At 45.5% G+C, this 20,216-nt stretch overlaps 1 protein-coding gene and 1 pseudogene across 1 annotated transcript in view; one reads left to right on the top strand and one right to left on the bottom strand.

The window, feature by feature from the left end:
- NEK10 (NIMA related kinase 10) overlaps nt 1-20,216 on the bottom strand; it is a 1,232,468-nt gene that overhangs the window by 521,195 nt on the left and 691,057 nt on the right. The window contains exon 24 of the mRNA XM_086942130.1: nt 14,404-14,533. Within this exon, the coding sequence (XP_086798256.1) occupies nt 14,404-14,533 (130 nt within the window). The remainder of the gene's footprint in view (nt 1-14,403; nt 14,534-20,216) is intronic.
- On the top strand, nt 18,522-19,667 carry LOC147689324 (uncharacterized; annotated as a pseudogene).

Here is a 20,216-nt window from a genome sequence, read left to right as displayed (position 1 = left end):
TGAAGGGGCTCTTAGAGATGCCCCATGAGAAAAGTAGGAACTAAATTCAAATCCCACGCTGACCCTACAAAAAGTGATTTAGAAAAGGGGGTGGTGATGAACAGAGTGTCTGAGTTTAACAGACCACTCTTACCCAGTCCAAAGATCAGGGCTTGATCCATCATCGTTATTTATCTCACTGCCGCATCCCAGCTCAGAACATGGCTATATGCAAATCAGTCTGTCCCTGGCCCAGTGCATCATGGGAACAGGGCAGACTAAACTACCAAGCCAATTCTTCACCAGAAAGGAGACAAGCTACCGGGGACCGGTTTCTGGCATTTCAGCCTTCTTCGGCCCGGCTTGCTTGAATCCTGATGGAGCAGTGAGAAAGGGACTCATGTCTGAGTATACCCTGCCACACCTATAGTGGCCAAAAACGATTTAGAAAAGGGGGTGGTGATGAACAGAGTGTCTGAGTTAAACAGACCACTCTTACCCAGTCCAAAGATCAGGGCTTGATCCATCACCGTTATTTATCTCACTGCCCCATCCCAGCTCAGAACATGGCTATATGCAAATCAGTCTGTCCCTGGCCCAGTGCATCATGGGAACAGGGCAGACTAAACTACCAAGCCAATTCTTCACCAGAAAGGAGACAAGCTACCGGGGACCGGTTTCTGGCATTTCAGCCTTCTTCGGCCCGGCTTGCTTGAATCCTGATGGAGCAGTGAGAAAGGGACTCATGTCTGAGTATACCCTGCCACACCTATAGTGGCCAAAAACGATTTAGAAAAGGGGGTGGTGATGAACAGAGTGTCTGAGTTAAACAGACCACTCTTACCCAGTCCAAAGATCAGGGCTTGATCCATCACCGTTATTTATCTCACTGCCCCATCCCAGCTCAGAACATGGCTATATGCAAATCAGTCTGTCCCTGGCCCAGTGCATCATGGGAACAGGGCAGACTAAACTACCAAGCCAATTCTTCACCAGAAAGGAGACAAGCTACCGGGGACCGGTTTCTGGCATTTCAGCCTTCTTCGGCCCGGCTTGCTAGAATCCTGATGGAGCAGTGAGAAAGGGACTCATGTCTGAGTATACCCTGCCACACCTATAGTGGCCAAAAACGATTTAGAAAAGGGGGTGGTGATGAACAGAGTGTCTGAGTTAAACAGACCACTCTTACCCAGTCCAAAGATCAGGGCTTGATCCATCACCGTTATTTATCTCACTGCCCCATCCCAGCTCAGAACATGGCTATATGCAAATCAGTCTGTCCCTGGCCCAGTGCATCATGGGAACAGGGCAGACTAAACTACCAAGCCAATTCTTCACCAGAAAGGAGACAAGCTACCGGGGACCGGTTTCTGGCATTTCAGCCTTCTTCGGCCCGGCTTGCTTGAATCCTGATGGAGCAGTGAGAAAGGGACTCATGTCTGAGTATACCCTGCCACACCTATAGTGGCCAAAAACGATTTAGAAAAGGGGGTGGTGATGAACAGAGTGTCTGAGTTAAACAGACCACTCTTACCCAGTCCAAAGATCAGGGCTTGATCCATCACCGTTATTTATCTCACTGCCCCATCCCAGCTCAGAACATGGCTATATGCAAATCAGTCTGTCCCTGGCCCAGTGCATCATGGGAACAGGGCAGACTAAACTACCAAGCCAATTCTTCACCAGAAAGGAGACAAGCTACCGGGGACCGGTTTCTGGCATTTCAGCCTTCTTCGGCCCGGCTTGCTTGAATCCTGATGGAGCAGTGAGAAAGGGACTCATGTCTGAGTATACCCTGCCACACCTATAGTGGCCAAAAACGATTTAGAAAAGGGGGTGGTGATGAACAGAGTGTCTGAGTTAAACAGACCACTCTTACCCAGTCCAAAGATCAGGGCTTGATCCATCACCGTTATTTATCTCACTGCCCCATCCCAGCTCAGAACATGGCTATATGCAAATCAGTCTGTCCCTGGCCCAGTGCATCATGGGAACAGGGCAGACTAAACTACCAAGCCAATTCTTCACCAGAAAGGAGACAAGCTACCGGGGACCGGTTTCTGGCATTTCAGCCTTCTTCGGCCCGGCTTGCTTGAATCCTGATGGAGCAGTGAGAAAGGGACTCATGTCTGAGTATACCCTGCCACACCTATAGTGGCCAAAAACGATTTAGAAAAGGGGGTGGTGATGAACAGAGTGTCTGAGTTAAACAGACCACTCTTACCCAGTCCAAAGATCAGGGCTTGATCCATCACCGTTATTTATCTCACTGCCCCATCCCAGCTCAGAACATGGCTATATGCAAATCAGTCTGTCCCTGGCCCAGTGCATCATGGGAACAGGGCAGACTAAACTACCAAGCCAATTCTTCACCACAAAAAAGTTACAAACTTTGTTCTTCTTCCTCCAGGTTCTTAAGTGGACTCTTCGCAAATCATCAACAAAGAAGCAGGGTGCCAAACTGCCTCTACTGGAACACCTCTCACCCAAGCTGAAACCTGCTACCTGCTTGGCAGGAGGAGCACCGCACCTTTCATAGTAGTTTTTCCCAGGAAGCTCATACAAACATTGACTACCAAGGAAACCCCCAGTTGAGATAGCCTGCTTTCTACTTGGCTTGACCTATGTTTAATATTAACCAATGAATAGGTGAGTGCTGGTTCTGAAATACTGATTTCAAAAGGTATATTTATTAATAGCTCTCTAGGGCTCGGGAGAACAAAACATTTCCTCCTCCTCTTTTGCCTGATGAGGAAGAGGGTCAAAGGAAAGCAGTGAAATAACCTGAGAAACTTATAACTCTAGGAAAAAGAGAAGATTTTATCCTAAGAGAAACTGTACCCTTAGAAAAACAGTTACAGAAGAAGACAATAACACCTCAAGCGCACTCATCCTCATAGAATAAGAGATGCCATCTTGAAAGATACCTGGAATTGGCAAGAGTGAAGGGGCTCTTAGAGATGCCCCATGAGAAAAGTAGGAACTAAATTCAAATCCCACGCTGACCCTACAAAAAGTATCACTAGAAATGTATTCTGCCTGTTCTTTTAAAACATAAAACCATAGGATACTGATCAATAATCCTTGGTCTGGAGAATAAAAACATGCACCATACATCTAGTTAACCCTTAATGGTGCATAACCAAGACCTCTCTCTGTGTCAAGAGTTTTTGCAAAATTCAGAGAAATGTGAAGTGCATTATGTTCCGCATGAACTTAGGAAGTAAGAGCCAGATGTACGACCTTCAATTGCGGTCGCAAACGGTCAAGCCGCCTGTTTGTGACCCTAATTTAGGGCATGGCCATGTACAAACCTCATTTTGCGTATCTGTAAATTGTACTGATTCGCAAAATTAAGTTTGCGACTTGCTTTTAGGAAGGGGAGTGCCAAGGGCGTCCCTTCCAAATAGCGACTCGCATTTGTATGTATGAATGTTTTGCAACCGCAATTGCAGTGGCGAAACACTCACAATTTACCACCTACTTCAAGTAGGTGGTAAACCATTCACAAACAGGAAGGGGTCCCTTTCCCTTGGTGAATGGGTCAACCAAAAAATGTTAAGGGCAGGCAGTGGTCCCCTTAAAAAATAAAACTGAAAAGTTTAATTTTTCTTTTTTTAAATGCAGCCCGTTTTTCTTAAGAAATGAAGAAAATAAGTTTTTACTAGGTCCTATTAATTTCCTTACATTCCTCCATGTCTTGTCATCTCATGACAAAACCCTGATTACAGCCTCCATTTCTGCTGATGCTAAAAAAAACTATTACATACCCAAGCCCCCTGTTCTTTTAAGTTAACCAATACATCAGCAGAGAGCCATGAGACACCTACGCCCTGTGTAAACAAGCTTGTTTTTCATCTTCTGCTCCCTGCTTGGTAAACATCCTTGATGCCGTGATCAGGTCAACTGGACAATGGTCTGACTGACTGAGCCTTGATCAAGCTGATTGAACAATGGTCTGACTGACCGACCCTTGATCAAGCTGATTGAACAATGGTCTCGTCAAGCCATGTTTGACGCCACCGCATTGTGGAGGAAAGAAATAGATCAAAAAATTAGAAAAAAGCAAGCTTTAAATAAAAAGAAAGAGAGGATGTCAATGGCTGATCATGCGAAAGAGCATTTAGAAAATAAGGTTCAGGAAGGGGTTGAAATGGCAGATAGGCATCATAGGGCTAAGGCGACAAAATGTTACCCCGCTCGTCCTCCGAGAGACCTTGTGGTTGAAGTAGAAGAGGGGGTCTTATTGTTGAATGCTATTCTTGAAGGTCCACCTCCTGCCTATGCTCCGGCTCCTATGTATCCCGCTCTTCATCAAAATGTTACTAACGCTCCACCCCCACCAGCGGTGGTTGAGGCTGCCCCACCCACTGTACCACTGCCTGATCCTTTGACTCCCGTCATCCTGCCAGCACCCATCCCTCCGACAGTTCATACCACCCCACCTATTGACCCAACCTGACCATACATTCCCGTCTGCTTGATAATAAGTCTATTGGTACCCCGTGTGGTGACTCTTATGCCACTCCGGACCGAGCGAGATGGTCCTCCCTTATGCCCAATACCCTGTTTGGATTCTTCGGTACCCCTAGAAAGGAGTCTTTGAGGTCTGCTGAACTCGCTGGGGGTAGTGAAAGGGACGCTATGCGAAAACAATGTGCATTTCGGGTAAATAATGGTAATATTTATGGCGTTAAAGATATCTGGTTGACGTTTGGACAATGGACGGCCATACAACAAACAGACATGGCCAAGTACATGTGCACACTTATACTAAAAAGATAAGAAGCATTGTTCATAGACACTCCTAGGGGATTGATTGATTTAAAACTAACTATTGCCAAGGGTCATGTTCAGGGAGATGATATGCATGAAGCCCTTGTTACCATGATTGCGTTCAGAGACACAACGTTTTTTCCGCCATCTCCGAATGACAGAGCTATGCCTATGAGAGAGACAGCTCCCGTCTTTATCCCTGTAGTGCTCGCCAATAACCAGGTGTTGGAGCAGCCCCAGCCCACTGGCCTAGGATGTGGGTGCATGTCCCATGGAAAAGAGCGGATGTTCTTCAATTGAAATCCCAATTACCAGACCCCCGTAAGAATCCGGCTCTTTACTATCAGGAATTAGGTCAGATTGTTTCCTCTGGTGTCCTTACCTTAGAGGATATTGACTTATTATTCGGGTCAGTAGTACCACCCGACATATGGGAGAAAATACACCATGCCAACCATGGTGACTGGACCGACTTTGAGAGGATGGAGAATGACAGAGAGGGGGGGACTAAGCCTGATCCTGCTATTCTGGCTCTCCCAGGTCATCTGTTGCAACTCATGAAGACCCTTTTGCCCGAAATAGCTGTTAATTGGGATAAGATAAATGCATGTAAACAACGTAAGGATGAGTCTGTTGCTGATTTTTTCACCCGCTTCGAAACTTAGTACAAAAGTCACAGTGGATTGGACGCTAGAGCCCCTTCCTCGGGCTCAGTGTTTATTGAGAAATTTGTATCTAATTTATTAGCGGATCTCTCTGCTCGCCTTAAGAAGGTTGAGAGTATGTGGTCAGCTCAGGCTATGGCAGGCATCCTTGCCATGGCCCAATATCATGAGAATAGAGAGAATGAAGATAAAGACAAAGAGGTTAGGAAGAACAAGGACCTTAAAACAAAGGTTTTGTTACAACAAGCTTATCCACCCCGGGGACAAAAAGGCTAGAGGCCAAGGTCCGCCTTCGGACCAGTTCCAGAGGCTGCCCCAGCGCCCCTTCAGTCTCCTTTACGGAAGTTCACCAGTTCGGCAGGTCCCGTTGATAAAGACCAGTGCGCCTACTGTAAGGCTTATGGCCACTGGGTTTGTGAATGTCCGGTACTAGCCCAGAATATCCAGTCAGGAAAAACTAGGCCCCGAACCCAAAGGGAAGGAAATATGGGACCTCCTAGGCAGAGGTGGGCACCAGATCTGAATGTTCGACCCCGTATGGGTCCGCCCCAGGGTACAGGTAAAAGATTTGACAACGGGTATGAGGCCACTAGGACCTACTTTAACGATGATTATGATGAGACAGGTTTCTACCAGCCATAGGAAAGCCAGGAAAGGGGTAATGTAAGAGTGCCGATTCCTGTGGATCAGCGAGGTCCTTATGTCCGGATGTCAGTTGCAGGGGATAAAAATAAGTTTCTCCTAGACACCGGGGCTACTAGATCCTCTGTTGTGCACACCTTGATACCAGAGGTACCTCTTTCTGGCTCTCTCAATGTCTCCGTGGGTTTTTCTGGGGTCCCTGTCACCAACCCCGTTTCTAAGCCTCTCCCGCTGGATCTCGGTCCAGCTCATACGGATGCTCCTTTGATTCTCACAACTGGATGTAGTGAAAATCTGCTGGGTATGGATTTGTTAAAAGGTTTACATGCTACCATTTCTTGTAGTCCTGATGGCGTGTCCGTTACCATATCACCAGATTCCTCTACCACTATGTTCCTCTCTGGACCCCTCCATCCCGTTCTGCAGGCCTTACCCTCATCACTTTGGGCCACTTCTGACACTGATGTAGGACTTCTCGACATTGCTCCACATAGTGTCCGTATCCAGCAAGGTGCCCAACTGCCCCGGCTTCGCCAGCATCGCCTTCACCAGGAAGGTGAGGCTGCCCTATTATCTATAATATCAGATCTCATGAAGACGGGAGTAGTTGAGGAGACAAGTAGTAATGAGTGTAGCAGCCCAATTATTCCAGTTCTTAAAAAATGTATTGATCCCTCTCCCGCGGCCCCCAGTATTTATCGGTTTGTCATCGATCTGTGGGCTCTCAACAAAATGATGGTCTCACAGTATCCCGTTGTCCCTGATATCACAGCCCTCTTGACCATGATCCCAGCGACCGCCACTCATTTTTCTGTTATTGACCTAAAGAATGTGTTTTTCAGCATTCCCATACATCCAGACAGTAGACATCTCCTTGGTTTCTCCCTTGGAGGGCGGAGTTTCCGGTTCTGCCGCACCCCCCAAGGTTTTACCGAAAGCCCCAGCATCTATAGTCAGGCTCTCAAGAATCAGTTGGACTCCCTGACGCTCCCAGCAGGAGCCACTCTGTTGCAATATGTAGATGACCTCTTAATTGCAGCCACGTCTGCTTCACCACCTTGCCTCCCACTGTCATAAGGTTTCCTTGAACAAATTGCAATTTTGTCGAGAGAAAGTGACCTACCACGGCCACCTCCTCTCGAAGGAGGGAAGACAACTTACCGCTGACCGAGTGTCCCATATTACCTCCATGCCTCCCCCTTTGACACAGAAACAAGTACGTGCCTTTATAGGCCTCACTTCCCAGTGCAGACAATGGATCCCTAACTTCTCGGCCATTGTCAAACCTCTTTCAGCTCTCACTACTAAAGATATGCCAGAAACAGGTTTTCCATGGACAACGGAGCATGTTGCTGCCTCTCAGACACTCACAGATGCCTTATGTACAGCTCCAGTGTTAGGCACCCCAGACTATGGCAAACAATTTTTTCTTTTTGTCCATGAGACACATGGCTGCGCTTGCGTGGTTGTAACTCAGATTTTTGGAGACAAACATCGCCCTTGTGCTTATTTCTCGGCTACACTTGACCCAGTAGCCCGAGCCCTCACTGGATGTTTACGCGCAACTGCTGCTGCTGCACTAATGATCAGGGCAGGTATTGTTATGTCTTCACCCTTGACCTTAATGGTCCAACATGCAGTAGATACCTTGCTCAACAACACCAAGACACAACACCTTACCAGTGCACAACTTACAGGTTATGAGCTCACTCTTTTTTCCAGTCACATTGACATTAGGAGATGTAATATTCTAAACTCAGCTACACTACTCCCTGCTGAGACACAAAGAAAAATTCTGACCCTCATGACTGCATATTACGGACTGAAGAAGAGACAATGGGTCATGTGGACCTACAAGACACCCCCTAACAGACGCTGAGGGAACACTATACATAGATGGTTCATGTCTTAAAAGATCGGATGGAACTACATCTGCCGCATATGCCCTCACCACTCATGTTACAGTAGTTGAGACAGCACAAATTCCACAGGCATCGGCTTAAGCTGCTGAATTAATGGCCTTGACACAAGCTTGTGAAATCAGTAAACACATGACTGGTAATATCTATACGGACAGTCAGTATGCCTTTGGGTGGCTCACAATTTTGGTAGACTCTGGAAAGAAAGGCATTTTCTCACCTCACATTGGACCAGAATACAGCATGGCCCACTGATACACAGACTTCTAGACGCCTTGACATTACCTAGAAAAGTTGCAGTGATTAAATGTAAAGCCCACCAGAAAGTGACTGATGATGTAGGGGAAGGCAATGCCATTGCAGACCAAACAGCAAGACAGACTGCTCTAAGTAAATCAGATGGAATGTTTGTGACAGGACCAGCCAGATGGGTGGTGGAAGGAAGAATGTTGGAAAATACTAGTCAGAGTGTGGTCGAGATTCAATCTCATGCCACTGCAAAAGAACTGCACACATGGGAGGAACATCTAGCAGAGAAAGAGATAGAGGGATGTTGGGTGCGTATATCCGAAGGGAGGCAATGGATGTTACCAGTCATGTCCCCCCAGTTGTCACTATGGCCCATGGCCCTGCCCTATGCAAGTTACTAGAGCCAACATGGTATAATGAAAAAATACCCCTATATGCTGACCGAGTGGTTAAGTCATGTATGATCTGCCTTATGCACAATCCAGGAAAAGGTACAGTTACCCCCGCTGGTGATTTCTCCCCACCTACGTTTCCTTTTGAGGCCATCCACATGGATTATATCCACATGGACAGGTGTGCAAATTTGAAATATGTCCTTGTAGTGGTCTGTGCCTTTAGCAGATGGGTGGAGGCCTACCCCACCAAGGAATGCACAGCTATTACAACGGCCAGAGTTTTGTTGAAAGAATACTTTCCCTGATTTGGGTTGCCACGTTTGATTTGGAGTTACCATGGCCAACATTTTACAGCAAATGTGGTCCAGTTTGGGTGTTCCGGGCTTGGTGTCAGACAAAAGTTTCATGTTGCTAATCTACCCCAGTCAGCCGGATTGGTGGAGAAATACAATGGGGTACTTAAATTAAAATTGGCCAAAATAGTGGCGGAAACAGGCGTTCCCTGGGTAGATGCCCTACCCCTTGCTCTCTTGTCAGTAAAGACGACTGCCCACTCAAGGATAGGATTATCTTCCTACGAATTGGTATTCGGTAGACCAGCTAATGAAATTGATTGATGTTGAGTTCCCAGTATTGACTGACTACCTGTACCAGTTAACCGATTCTTTTCGTACTCTTTATCATCAGGCACACGCTGGTATCCCAGACAAGAGCGAAGGCCCAGGTCACACCATTCAACTAAGCATGGGCGGAAAATCCGTTTCGCTCGCGGATTTTGCGGATTTTCGGTAAATTCGCAATCCGCGAGATCCGCGAATCTCCCGCAAAATCCGCAAATCCGCGAGCAGCGGATTTTATGGCTTGCTCGCACTGTTCGCGTGAGTTCGCGGCTTGCCAGTACAACTTCGCACCCCGCGAGTAAGTGCTAAATTGCAGAAATACGATCTTAGCAAAACTGAAACTACTTACCAGGTTCAAAAGTTCAGGCTCATCATTAGTAGCCATTTCCTGTAGTGCTTCCTGAGGGGCCCCTCCAGAGTTCAGTTGCCAGTTGCAACTATTATGTGACCCTGCTCTGAACCTCAGAATAGTTACACATATGCCACAAAGGTCCTGAATTACAGCTAAGGGAGACAAGCAGGAGCCAGGCTGGAAGTTAAAATCCATTAATCAGCCCCTAATTCATTATTGTCAGTTGGGGCAGGGCAGGTGTTGTAACTAATTTTGCAACAATGAAAGCACTTAGCAAGTGCAAAAGATCACTAATCAGGAAGCACTAAGGAAGCAGGTGCCAGCTAAAAAAATATTCTGTGACACATTAATCAGCCCCAAATTAATTCAGGTCACTTGAGGCAGGGAAGGTGTGCTTTGCTTTGCCGAAAATAATGTACACTGGACAACCAGAGGGTGTGGTGATGAAACAGAGGGTGGCATGGGTGGGCCAGAGGGTGGCATGAGTAGTCAGAGAGTGGCAGTGGTGACAGAGAGTGGCAGTGATGAAGAAGAGTGTCCCAAACAGGCTGGACATGTAGAAACAACAAGTTCGCAAAACTTGCGACCCGACAGGTAAGTTCGCAAATTGCGAAATTGTAAAAACCCTCGCGAACTGGCAGAAACACGCGCGAACACAAAAAAAAAAAATCCGCAAATTCGCGGGAATTCGCGGATTTTGCGGATTGCGAGTTCGCAAATCCGCAAAATTCGCGAACGCGAGATTCGCAAAGTTCGCCCATGCTTACATTCAACCAGGTGACTGGGTGGTGATCCGAAATTTTCAGAGTACCAAGTGTCTGGAGCACCCCCGACAGGTTCTTCTGGCCACCCGCACTGCTGTAAAAGTCGAAGGGAGAAAGAACTGGATACATGCTACCCATTGTAAAAGGGTGCCTCTCCCCCTCCCGTACAACCAATAGGTGAAAGAAGGACTGCCGGATTGCGACACAGAAGTAGTACCGACCTATGTCCCTTTCAGTGATGCTCAGCTTCATTACACCACTACGGAAGCCGAAACTGATCGAATCTTAGGGGTCCAGTCATCCCTCCTCTACAGGACCAGAGGAAGGAACAAGAAGCTCTCTTTCCAGACCACTACATACCTTCTTCCACTCGCTACAACTTGAGACCAAGAAAAGGGGCTGGCCCTTGACTCTGTCTGGTGTCTAATAGGCTGTAGGGCTGTGATATCTCCGGCTGAGACCGGTGCTGGTATGCTGGACCAATGGGAAGTCCGTAGGATCTTGGTATCCACATCCAGTGAAGCAACCACAGATAGCCGCTAATGACAACAGGCTGAGCACAATGGCAGCGGTCCGAGGGCTGAAGCGCACAAGAAATATGTCAAACTTCTGAACAATAAATGCTGTCTTTCCACGATAGTTATACTTTTTGCTCTCCTCATCCTGCTGGTTGTGGGATGGTTTCTGTTACTGACCTCTCCCCTAGCTCCTCTGGACCACAACCTGCAGAACATCTCCACACCACCTTGTCACCCCATGAACTACCATGACGCCTGGAATTCATGAACAATACTTTTGTACAATTATTGCACCAGCATCAGCTTGGGATTAATACCTCGAATTCTTGGGTATGTGGGCTCATGCCACACTCTATGACACACACTGTCCCCTATTTCATCTATCTAGTTTCTGTTTTTGGGTCCTGTCTGGCTTGGAGGATACTCGTCACTGATGCATATACGATTAATGGAACAACGAGCTCCATCATTGATGATTTTTATGACACTTTCACCCGAAACAGAACAGGCAATGTCAGTAATCCTTTCTGCCCTACTACAACATCTGACATCTTGAACATCTCTCGTGTTGAACGCAATGAGATAGTTGTGTTCAATACCTCAAGTAGAATAATCTTCTCCCACTTTTTGTCCAGACGCAAAGCTCCCACCAAATTGCAGGCTTTCAATGTGATCAACACACATGGCCAAGTGTGCATAAAAGGACTGGGGACCCGGGAGGTAGGAGTCAGTGACTGCGCAATAGTCAGTACACTGAATATTACCTCACCACCACTCCTAATCACTTCTCCAAATACCTATTTTGTTTGTGGACAGTCTGCTTATACCTGGCTTCCAGAAAATTGGCCAGGTGTGTGTTATTTGGCCTTTCTTCTTCCCCCTACCTTTACAGCTGTTGGGACACATCACTTGACCAATCCCCACCTCCACCATTGTATGCCTAGGGGAATAATTGACGCCGATGACACTGCAGGACAGGAGGCGGGGGACTTCTTCAAAGGGTTCCTGCCGTTCTTGGGTCCTATGGTCAAGAGCAACAACATACGACATCTTACCCTAGTGGTGGAGGCAACCATTAATGAAACAGCAGGGGCATTGGGCAACATCACCACAGAGCTTCAGGCGGACTGCCTGATGAAACTACAATATCGAATGGTACTTGACATCATCCTTGCTGACCGTGGTGGTGTTTGTAAACTAATCAGCTCCAGCTGCTGCATTTACATACCTGATAACGCTCCATCAGTCTATCAAGCTATCCAACGTCTGCATAAACTTTCCTCCGAGATTCATCAACAATAAGACAACTGGTCCCTCATGGGCTGGATTTGGGGCCTCCTTTCCAGATGGGGATGGGGGGTCCTCATTTTTTTTGCCTTAGGAACAGCAGTCATCATCTCATGCTGTCTGTGTATCCAGGGCTTGCCTATGCTTTGTGTATGTGTACACAGGCCCTTAAAAGTTCCCCGGTCAGTACACGTGACACCAACGTAAGGATAATGCTTCAACAAGAGATTGGCGACGTAACGCAGATAGACATTTCCTAAGAACATGTTTTGCCACTCAATGGCAAAAGAAGGGTCTGAAGAAAATAAGTTTTTACTAGGTCCTATTAATTTCCTTACATTCCTCCATTTCTTGCCATCTCGTGACGAAACACTGCCTACAGCCTCCATTTCTGCTGACGTTAAAAAAAACTATCACATACCCAAGCCCCCTGTTCTTTGCAGTTAACCAATTCATCAACAGAGAGCTATGAGACACCTACGCCATGTGCAAACAAGCTTGTTTTTCATCTTCTGCTCCCTGCTTGGTAAACATCCTTGACGCCGTGATCAGGTCATTTGGACAATGGTCTGACTGACCGAGCCTTGATCAAGCTGATTGAACAATGGTCTGACTAACCGAGCCTTTATCAAGCTGATTGAACAATGGTCTGAATGCAGAGTCTTGATCAGGTCATCAACTACAAACACCGCCTTGATCAGGTCATCCACTACAAACACCGCCCTGATTGAACAATGGACTGAATGCCAAAAGAGTGGAATAAAAATGTATATAAGGCTTGTTCGCTGTGGAGTAAAGCACCAGCCTCCTGGGTGTTGTCTCTGACTAGCTTGGGACTCTGTTCCATAGCCTGGGCTATTGTAATAAAGGTGGTTCTCTCTGCAGACTAAGGTTTCCGGGTCCATTTTTATTATATAAGGAGGGTAAGAGTAGACTCTGGTGATTCCCGCAACGCCAAGCCCCCACTCCTTCTTGAGGTGGGCTTTTCTTGGTTTCACAGGAAAACGGGGTGCATTAAAAAAAAAACTGGTTTATTTAAAAGCAATCAAAAACATGGATGGTGGTCTGCTGACCCCAGCAGGCCACCATCCCTGTGAGTGCTTGAAATTTCTAATGGGGTCGCATATTGCGCCTGCCTCAATATTATTATTGAGGAAGGCAATTTGAAACCCCATTAGGAATCGCAAACAGTGTCTGAGACACAGTTGTACATCTCAAAATACGAGTTGCAAATTGCGAGTTGCAAATGCAGCGCAATTTGCGAGTCACAGATTGGTGGGTCGTACATCTGGCCCTAAGAGTCTTTGATTTCCGGTGTACGTTCTAGGCTTTCATTGAGGGGTGTGATTAATTGGATTGTTGGTTAAGGGGGTCTGATCCCTTGTCAGGCAAAAACCACAATCCTTGTCAGGGTGAACCCAAAAGTCACAAAATTATCCTGTGCTTAATCCTCCGCTAGATAGGCATAAAAGCAGTCAGGCTTAACTTAGAGGCAAATTGTAAAGTATTTATGCAGCCCTTAAAAAGTAAAGAAGTAAAAACACAACACAAGAAAAATCCCACATTAATTTAGAAAAATAGAGTAATTTTTTTAAATTATTCTACACCAAACCAACAGAAATCCAATCAGTAGAACCGGAGACATGAATTTTTAAAGTATGAAGTGAAAAATAGCCCCTAAAGGATCAAAGCACCAACCATGAACATCTAGTTTTGCAAGACAAGGACAAAGTCGAAAGTTATGTCCAACCATGATGGAGCACTGGTGATAAACACAAAGTGGATTAGGCCCAGTCTCTACTTGCTTTTAGACTTAGAAGAAATTTTGAAAGAAAACGTCTGAGAAGGTAAAGTTCAGCAGGGCAAGGCAGCCGGTGGTGAGGGAGGAGGAGGCATCGTCAGCAGGGAGCAGTGAATATTTCTTCATTAGGACTGAGCCTCTTTTTGGGAAGTCAAAGCTCTCTTTGGGGATAAAGCTGTAGCATACCAGGGCTAAACGAGGCCGGATACTCATTCTGTGGGGAGTCGCTGACGTAGAATTCACCCTTATTGGCACAAACCAAACTCTTTAGAGATTCAGGACTCTTTAGGCCAATCAAACCAATAGGGTAGTGAGCCCTCCTCAGTTTTACCACAGCATGTGCGGAGCATGACAAGTAGCAGCAATGTAAAGTTTGGTCCTGGAACCGTATACACAATAACATGCTAAGAAGAAGTAAGTGTGCAAACCTGCGTACTTTGGTAGCTAGCGAGAGCATGTTGGTACTGTAAAAAGGGGGCTGGAGTGTAGCCATCTGATATAGAATACACCCAGCTGCCCAGACATCAGCCTTCTCACCGTAAGGTTCACTCTTCACTACTTCAGGGCTGTATAAAAATAAAGAGAGACACTTTGTAGCTTACTCAAACTCATGAACATAAACAAAATAGAATCAAAGTGCTTTATCCTTCATTACACAGGATTCAATGTCACACAGAGTTGCCTAAATAATCCATACATTTGGATTTTTCAGTAAGACCTATAACAAAAATAATTGATCCTTACCAGTAATTAAATATTCCTGGGCCTGCTTTCCACATTCTTGTTGGCTCCACATGAGGTGGAAGGAAGATCAAACAAACATTGTATAATTAAGCCTTACATTTACATAACAGCATAAAAGGTGCAAGAGGACACCCAAGGGACACCATTGGAGCTCAATGCATATATGAACATGAGCTGCCAATCATGACACCTCTCTTTACAAATGACTATTTATAATCAGACAGAAGAGGTGCTCCTAGGAAAATGGGGCAGGACGGGGTTTGTGGATGTTAACAGAAAAAAATAAATGGTATGGAATTAATCTTATCAGTACTATAACTTACTCACTTGTTTTGAATCGTTCTTCTGACTACCCAAGTCTGAGGTTCTGTAAAATTCTGTCTTGTCCTGTGAGGTTATGGTTCCATCACGATTTTGGTGATGTTGTACCGTATCTAGTAAGTACGGCCAATATGGAATGAATTCGTCACATTAACTAGCGAGTTCATTACGTATTCAGAGACTTAGTCTTGAATATGGGTTCCATTTTGTCTGTGCCACCATTTTGTGTTGCCCTCACGTAGGCCGTGGAGGTGACCGAACGAACAAAGTTGCATGGGCTTCGTTGTTCATGTACATATTAACTAGGCCTTTTCTGACTTGCGAGTGAGCTACAAAGACGCTGACCTCGTCACCTGAAACTGACCCTTTGCGAAGCCAATTTCCCTAGCTGATCGTTGTCTGAAACTGGCAATCACTGTTCAGGACATCGTTAACTTTTAGTTCGCTTGCACATATCTTATCCTACTCAATATCTAAACTACTTCTTTCTTTATGTCTTTTCGTTACATGGGTAGTGCTTTCAATTATGGGTTTGTCCGGCTCGTGGAAATTGAATTTGGGACATTCCTAATAATTAACTTGTGGGTTGGTACAATGTAAAGTGAGTGTTTTACGATATGACGAAGTATGGGAAAATGTATTTGATTCGTTCGAATTTGTCGCAGTGGGTGTGCATTGCAAATGAGTAAAATATGGATAAATACTGATGTCTTGCTCTACGAGAATTGAACAGTTTCTTGAGTTGTACACCGTGTTGTATTTCTGGGATTACTGTTACTAGCTGCAGCTAATAAATTTGATCTTTGACGCCACCTAGAAGTATTCCGTGTCTCTGTATGACAAGACAGGTGAACTCGAAGACTTCGGGTGTGTCCCTGGAGCCACTGGGTTCTAAGAAAACCCGGTTCTTCAGTTGGCGCCCAACGTAGGGCTCGACTTCAGCGGTACCGGTCCAAGCCCGAGGATCGTGAGGAGCCACGTGAGAAAATTCTGGAGGAAGGCCAACCACTTCATCGACCCCTGTATGTCGTCGTGGTCCGAAGGTTTTTGCTGCGAGGCTTCCCGCTTTCCGACGGCTAGGAAGGACTGCCGCCCTGACTGTCCCCCTGTCTTGGACCCTTGATTGATCCTTTGTAGAGCGAGACGATAGACTGTCTTCTGGTGGCGTGACGGATACCTTGGTTAAGTATAAGTGGGTCGCTCCCACGATCTTTGTTTTGGTTCTTAGTTTGTTCAGATATTGCAATAGCTGAAGCCGAGGGGCGCGTATATTTGCGAGTGTATCGATAGTTGATAACCCCTTGAAGTTTGAAGCTAGCTTTTGTGAGCTATAAGATGCCTGGTCTTAGCAAATTTGGTAAAGAATCTATCGATAAGGTTTGACACCCTGCACTCCTTTATATGTGAATGAATCAAGTGATCCTTTGTTTTGGGGTGCTATCGTTTGCTCTGACTGGCTCAAGTCAGTGACATAACATGTAATTCAAACAGAGAACTGCTTGTAAACGATGCACTGTGCACACATCCCCGTAGGGTATTTGATCAACCACACTTGTCGGTAGTTTCAACAATTATAACAATGATTTCAAACAAATTTTGAATAAAACATTTTCTAGTGTACCAAACATTAACATGCAACCAGTCGGATGCGAAACATCTTTTGTTTAATCGAAGTTTTTCTTGTCTTGAGATTGAAGCTTCAATCTTGGTACATTACTTCATGTACATACATCTTGTCAGTAGCTCCCAATGCATTTCGGTATGACAATACCTTCGTCAGGGGATGCTCTAAACAAATACAACAGTAGTAATCAGAACCGTCAATGTGGGAACCCCACATTCCACCATATAACAATTTACATTGTTAGCAAGTTTGTCATAACGAGTGCCTACTAAGCGTGACCTCCACCACTGTGCTATAAAACTGAAAGTCACCACATGTGACACTGCACACAGAATTGTAACCAAAAACCATACCTGTCTGTATGTCGTGAACTACTGCTATGGGTTTCATGAGGTGTTCCTAGATAACAAAGCACTAAGGTAACTAATCCAGTAAAAAACACACCAAACCATTTTGTACAGAACAGGAATGTGCTCAACTTTATATGGCTGAAAACCAGACGTTGTTATAATTGTTGAAACTACCGACAAGTGTGGTTGATCAAATACCCTACGGGGATGTGTGCACAGTGCATCGTTTACAAGCAGTTCTCTGTTTGAATTACTTAGCAAATTTGGGAAATGGTTTGGTTGTGGTTGCAACAGGGATTCCCGATTGGAGGATTCGTGTCCGATACCTCCGGTTGGAACTCCAACTTACGAGCTCTATTCAAAACACGGAGTGGGCCCCATTACGTATAATGAAGTATGGGTCCGCTATACTAGGAAAGATGGTGCTTTACAATGGGCCCAATATGGTAGTTTCGAAACAGAGATTTTAGATAATCTGGAAGTTGTGTTATTTAAGAAGAAAGCCCGGCCGACGATGTTTGACTCTTTATGCCTTTGGCGAAAGGAAGCCAAACAGAGAGAAATTAAGCAAGCAAAGAGAGATAGGAAAGATAAGAATATATTGATTATGCAAGCTGCTAGGCAGTTTAAGGAAGATGAAGAGGATCGTGCGATTGAGGTGCCAGACAGGCAGCGTTGCATGGCCATCGATAAATGTTATCCGGCCTTGCCGCTTTCCCTTTCGAAAGTGAATGAAGACCCTGAAAAAGATCCTTTGATCTCTCATTTACTGAGATTACCACCTCCTTATGTGAAGGGTGCTACTGCACCTCCATTACCCCTGGTTGTTGCACATCCTGCTGTTCAGCCTCCTGTTGTTGTTCAGCCACCCATTGTTGCACAGATGGTTCTCCCTCCTACGGCGCAAACCCCTCTCGGGTCGCCAACTTTGCTACCAGCTTTGCCTCAAACTCCTTTGCCTTCTACTTCTGTATCTTCGACTCCTGCTCCTCTTGTCCCTACGCCTCTTTTGCCTCAAAATACTCTTTCTCCTGTTTTATGGCTACTTCTTCTCCTTCTGCTCGAAAAAGAATGACTGAGACTGTTGTTAATCTTTTGTCTCCGCTCTTTGGGTCATTGAATATGACCCCTGTTTCAGAACGTAGATCGAGTCGTAGTCAGTTTCCTAGTCCCGAAGAGCGGGTAGTGTTGGATCTTTTGGCTCGAAGATGGGTTTTAAATGCTTCGAGGTATAATTTACAAGCGATTATGGATGTTTTCTATCAGTGGGAACCACCGAAGCAAAGGTATGTGTTTGATATGTGTACTTTTCTCCGTCAGGAATGGGAAAATAATGAGTTGGGTCCGATTCTGCAGGAAGTGGTTGATGTCCAGTTAGATTTTGCTCAAGGGACAATTGTGGAGTCCGATGTTACAGATGCTGTGGAGACGATACTTGTCTTCAGGTCTAGGCTACCGCCTCAGACATTGCATGAACCTGATTCCTCCGTTAGGAGAAAAGTGAAGCAGTATCCTATGAGAGAAGTTCCTCCTGTATGGAGAGATGCAGTTCAGGCTGATGTTAATAATGGTATTCAAGCTGAGCCAGCTCATTTTCAGCGAGTATGGGTACATGTCCCTTGGAAAAGAGCAGAGGTCTTGGCTCTTAAGCAGACCTTACCTGACCCTCGTAAAAATCCTGCTGGTTATTACAAAGAGTTGTCTCAGACAGTTGAAGCGTGTATTATGAATTTAGCTGATATAGATATGCTGATGGGCAATGTAGTCCCTCAACCTTTGTGGGCGAAGATTCGTCATGAGAATCATGCGCAAGAATTAGGAGATACGTGGGCTAATATCGTTGCTGCAGATGGTCGGCAGGTAGGAGGTGCCAAACCTGAACCTTTAGTTGCAGAGTTACCTGGTAGAATTATTAATTTGATGAAAACTATGATGCCTGTTTTGCGAGTGAATTGGGATAAGTTAGCAGCATGCAAACAAAAGATAGATGAAAGTGTGTCTGATTTCTTCACTAGGTTTGAGGAAACGTTTATAGATCATAGTGGTCAGGATATGAGCACCGAAGGTGGTCAAAGGTTGTTCGTGGACAAATTTGTCTTTAATTTGCTTCCAGACCTTTCTAATAAGTTGAAAGACTCTGAGAGTTCATGGGCTGTTTCTTCGTTGGCCCAGATATTGGCTACTGCACAATATTACGAGAACAGGGATAAAGATGAGAAGGATAAAGTAGAGAAGAAGACGAAAGAATTAAAGACGAAAGTTCTTTTGCAGCAAGCTTATCCGCCTCGTACGAATTAGCCTCAGTATCAGCAACCCCCACAGTTTCAGAGATTGTTACAGAAGCCCGAGTATTTTCCTCCGCGATTTTTACCAGGCCCTAATCAGCGTGCTTATTGCAGGGAAGAAGGTCACTTTAAGCAAAGTTGTCCGGTTCTGTTACAGCGTGCGAATGGTGTATCGGATCAGAGAGGACGTGGTGGTTTTCAACAAACTCCTAGGGCTAGGGGACGTGGTGTGTTTCCTCGGAATGAGCGTTCCTTTCCCCCTCAGAATTCTGCGAATTGTTTTGACAGACAGAATGTTCCGACTGTTCAGTCTACTCAGTACTATGCTGATGACTACTGTGTTGAGAGCGAGAGTGCTGGTTATAATGATTGTTAGGACAGCCATGGGCAAAGAGAGGGAGTAGTGTCAGTTCCAGTAGATCAGAGTGGACCTTATGTTAAAGTGGTTACATTAGGTGTGACAGAACCTTTTCTTTTGGATACTGGTGCGACAAAGAGTTCTATTATGCACTCTAAACTTCCTGGCGCGGCGCACCTTTTTTCTGGCTTGACCAATGTTTCAGTAGGATTTTCTGGTGCCCCAGTTCGTAATCCGGTTTCTAGTCCTTTGCCTCTTTCTATCGGTCCTTGTGAATTGGAAGCTCCCCTTATTTTAACGACTGGTTGTGGTGAGAATCTGTTGGGTTTGGACTTGCTGAAAAGACTGAATGCAACATTGCATTGTTCTCCTGAAGGAGTACATCTTACGGTGGGAAAGAAAGTGATTTATCCAATGTATTTGTCTAAAGATTGTCTTCCACTGGAATTGCGTTCTCTTCCTGATACACTTTGGGCTACAGGTCCCAATGATGTTGGTCTTTTGCAGATTCCACCCTACGTTGTTACTCTCAAGTCGAATGCTAGGCTACCTCGTATTCCGCAATAT

The sequence above is a fragment of the Lissotriton vulgaris genome, chromosome 10 (genome assembly GCF_964263255.1).
Source record: "Lissotriton vulgaris chromosome 10, aLisVul1.2, whole genome shotgun sequence".
In the NCBI taxonomy this organism is placed as follows: Eukaryota; Metazoa; Chordata; class Amphibia; order Caudata; family Salamandridae; genus Lissotriton; species Lissotriton vulgaris.
Note: the sequence above shows the minus strand (reverse complement) of the source record. Positions and strands in the feature narration are given on the sequence as shown.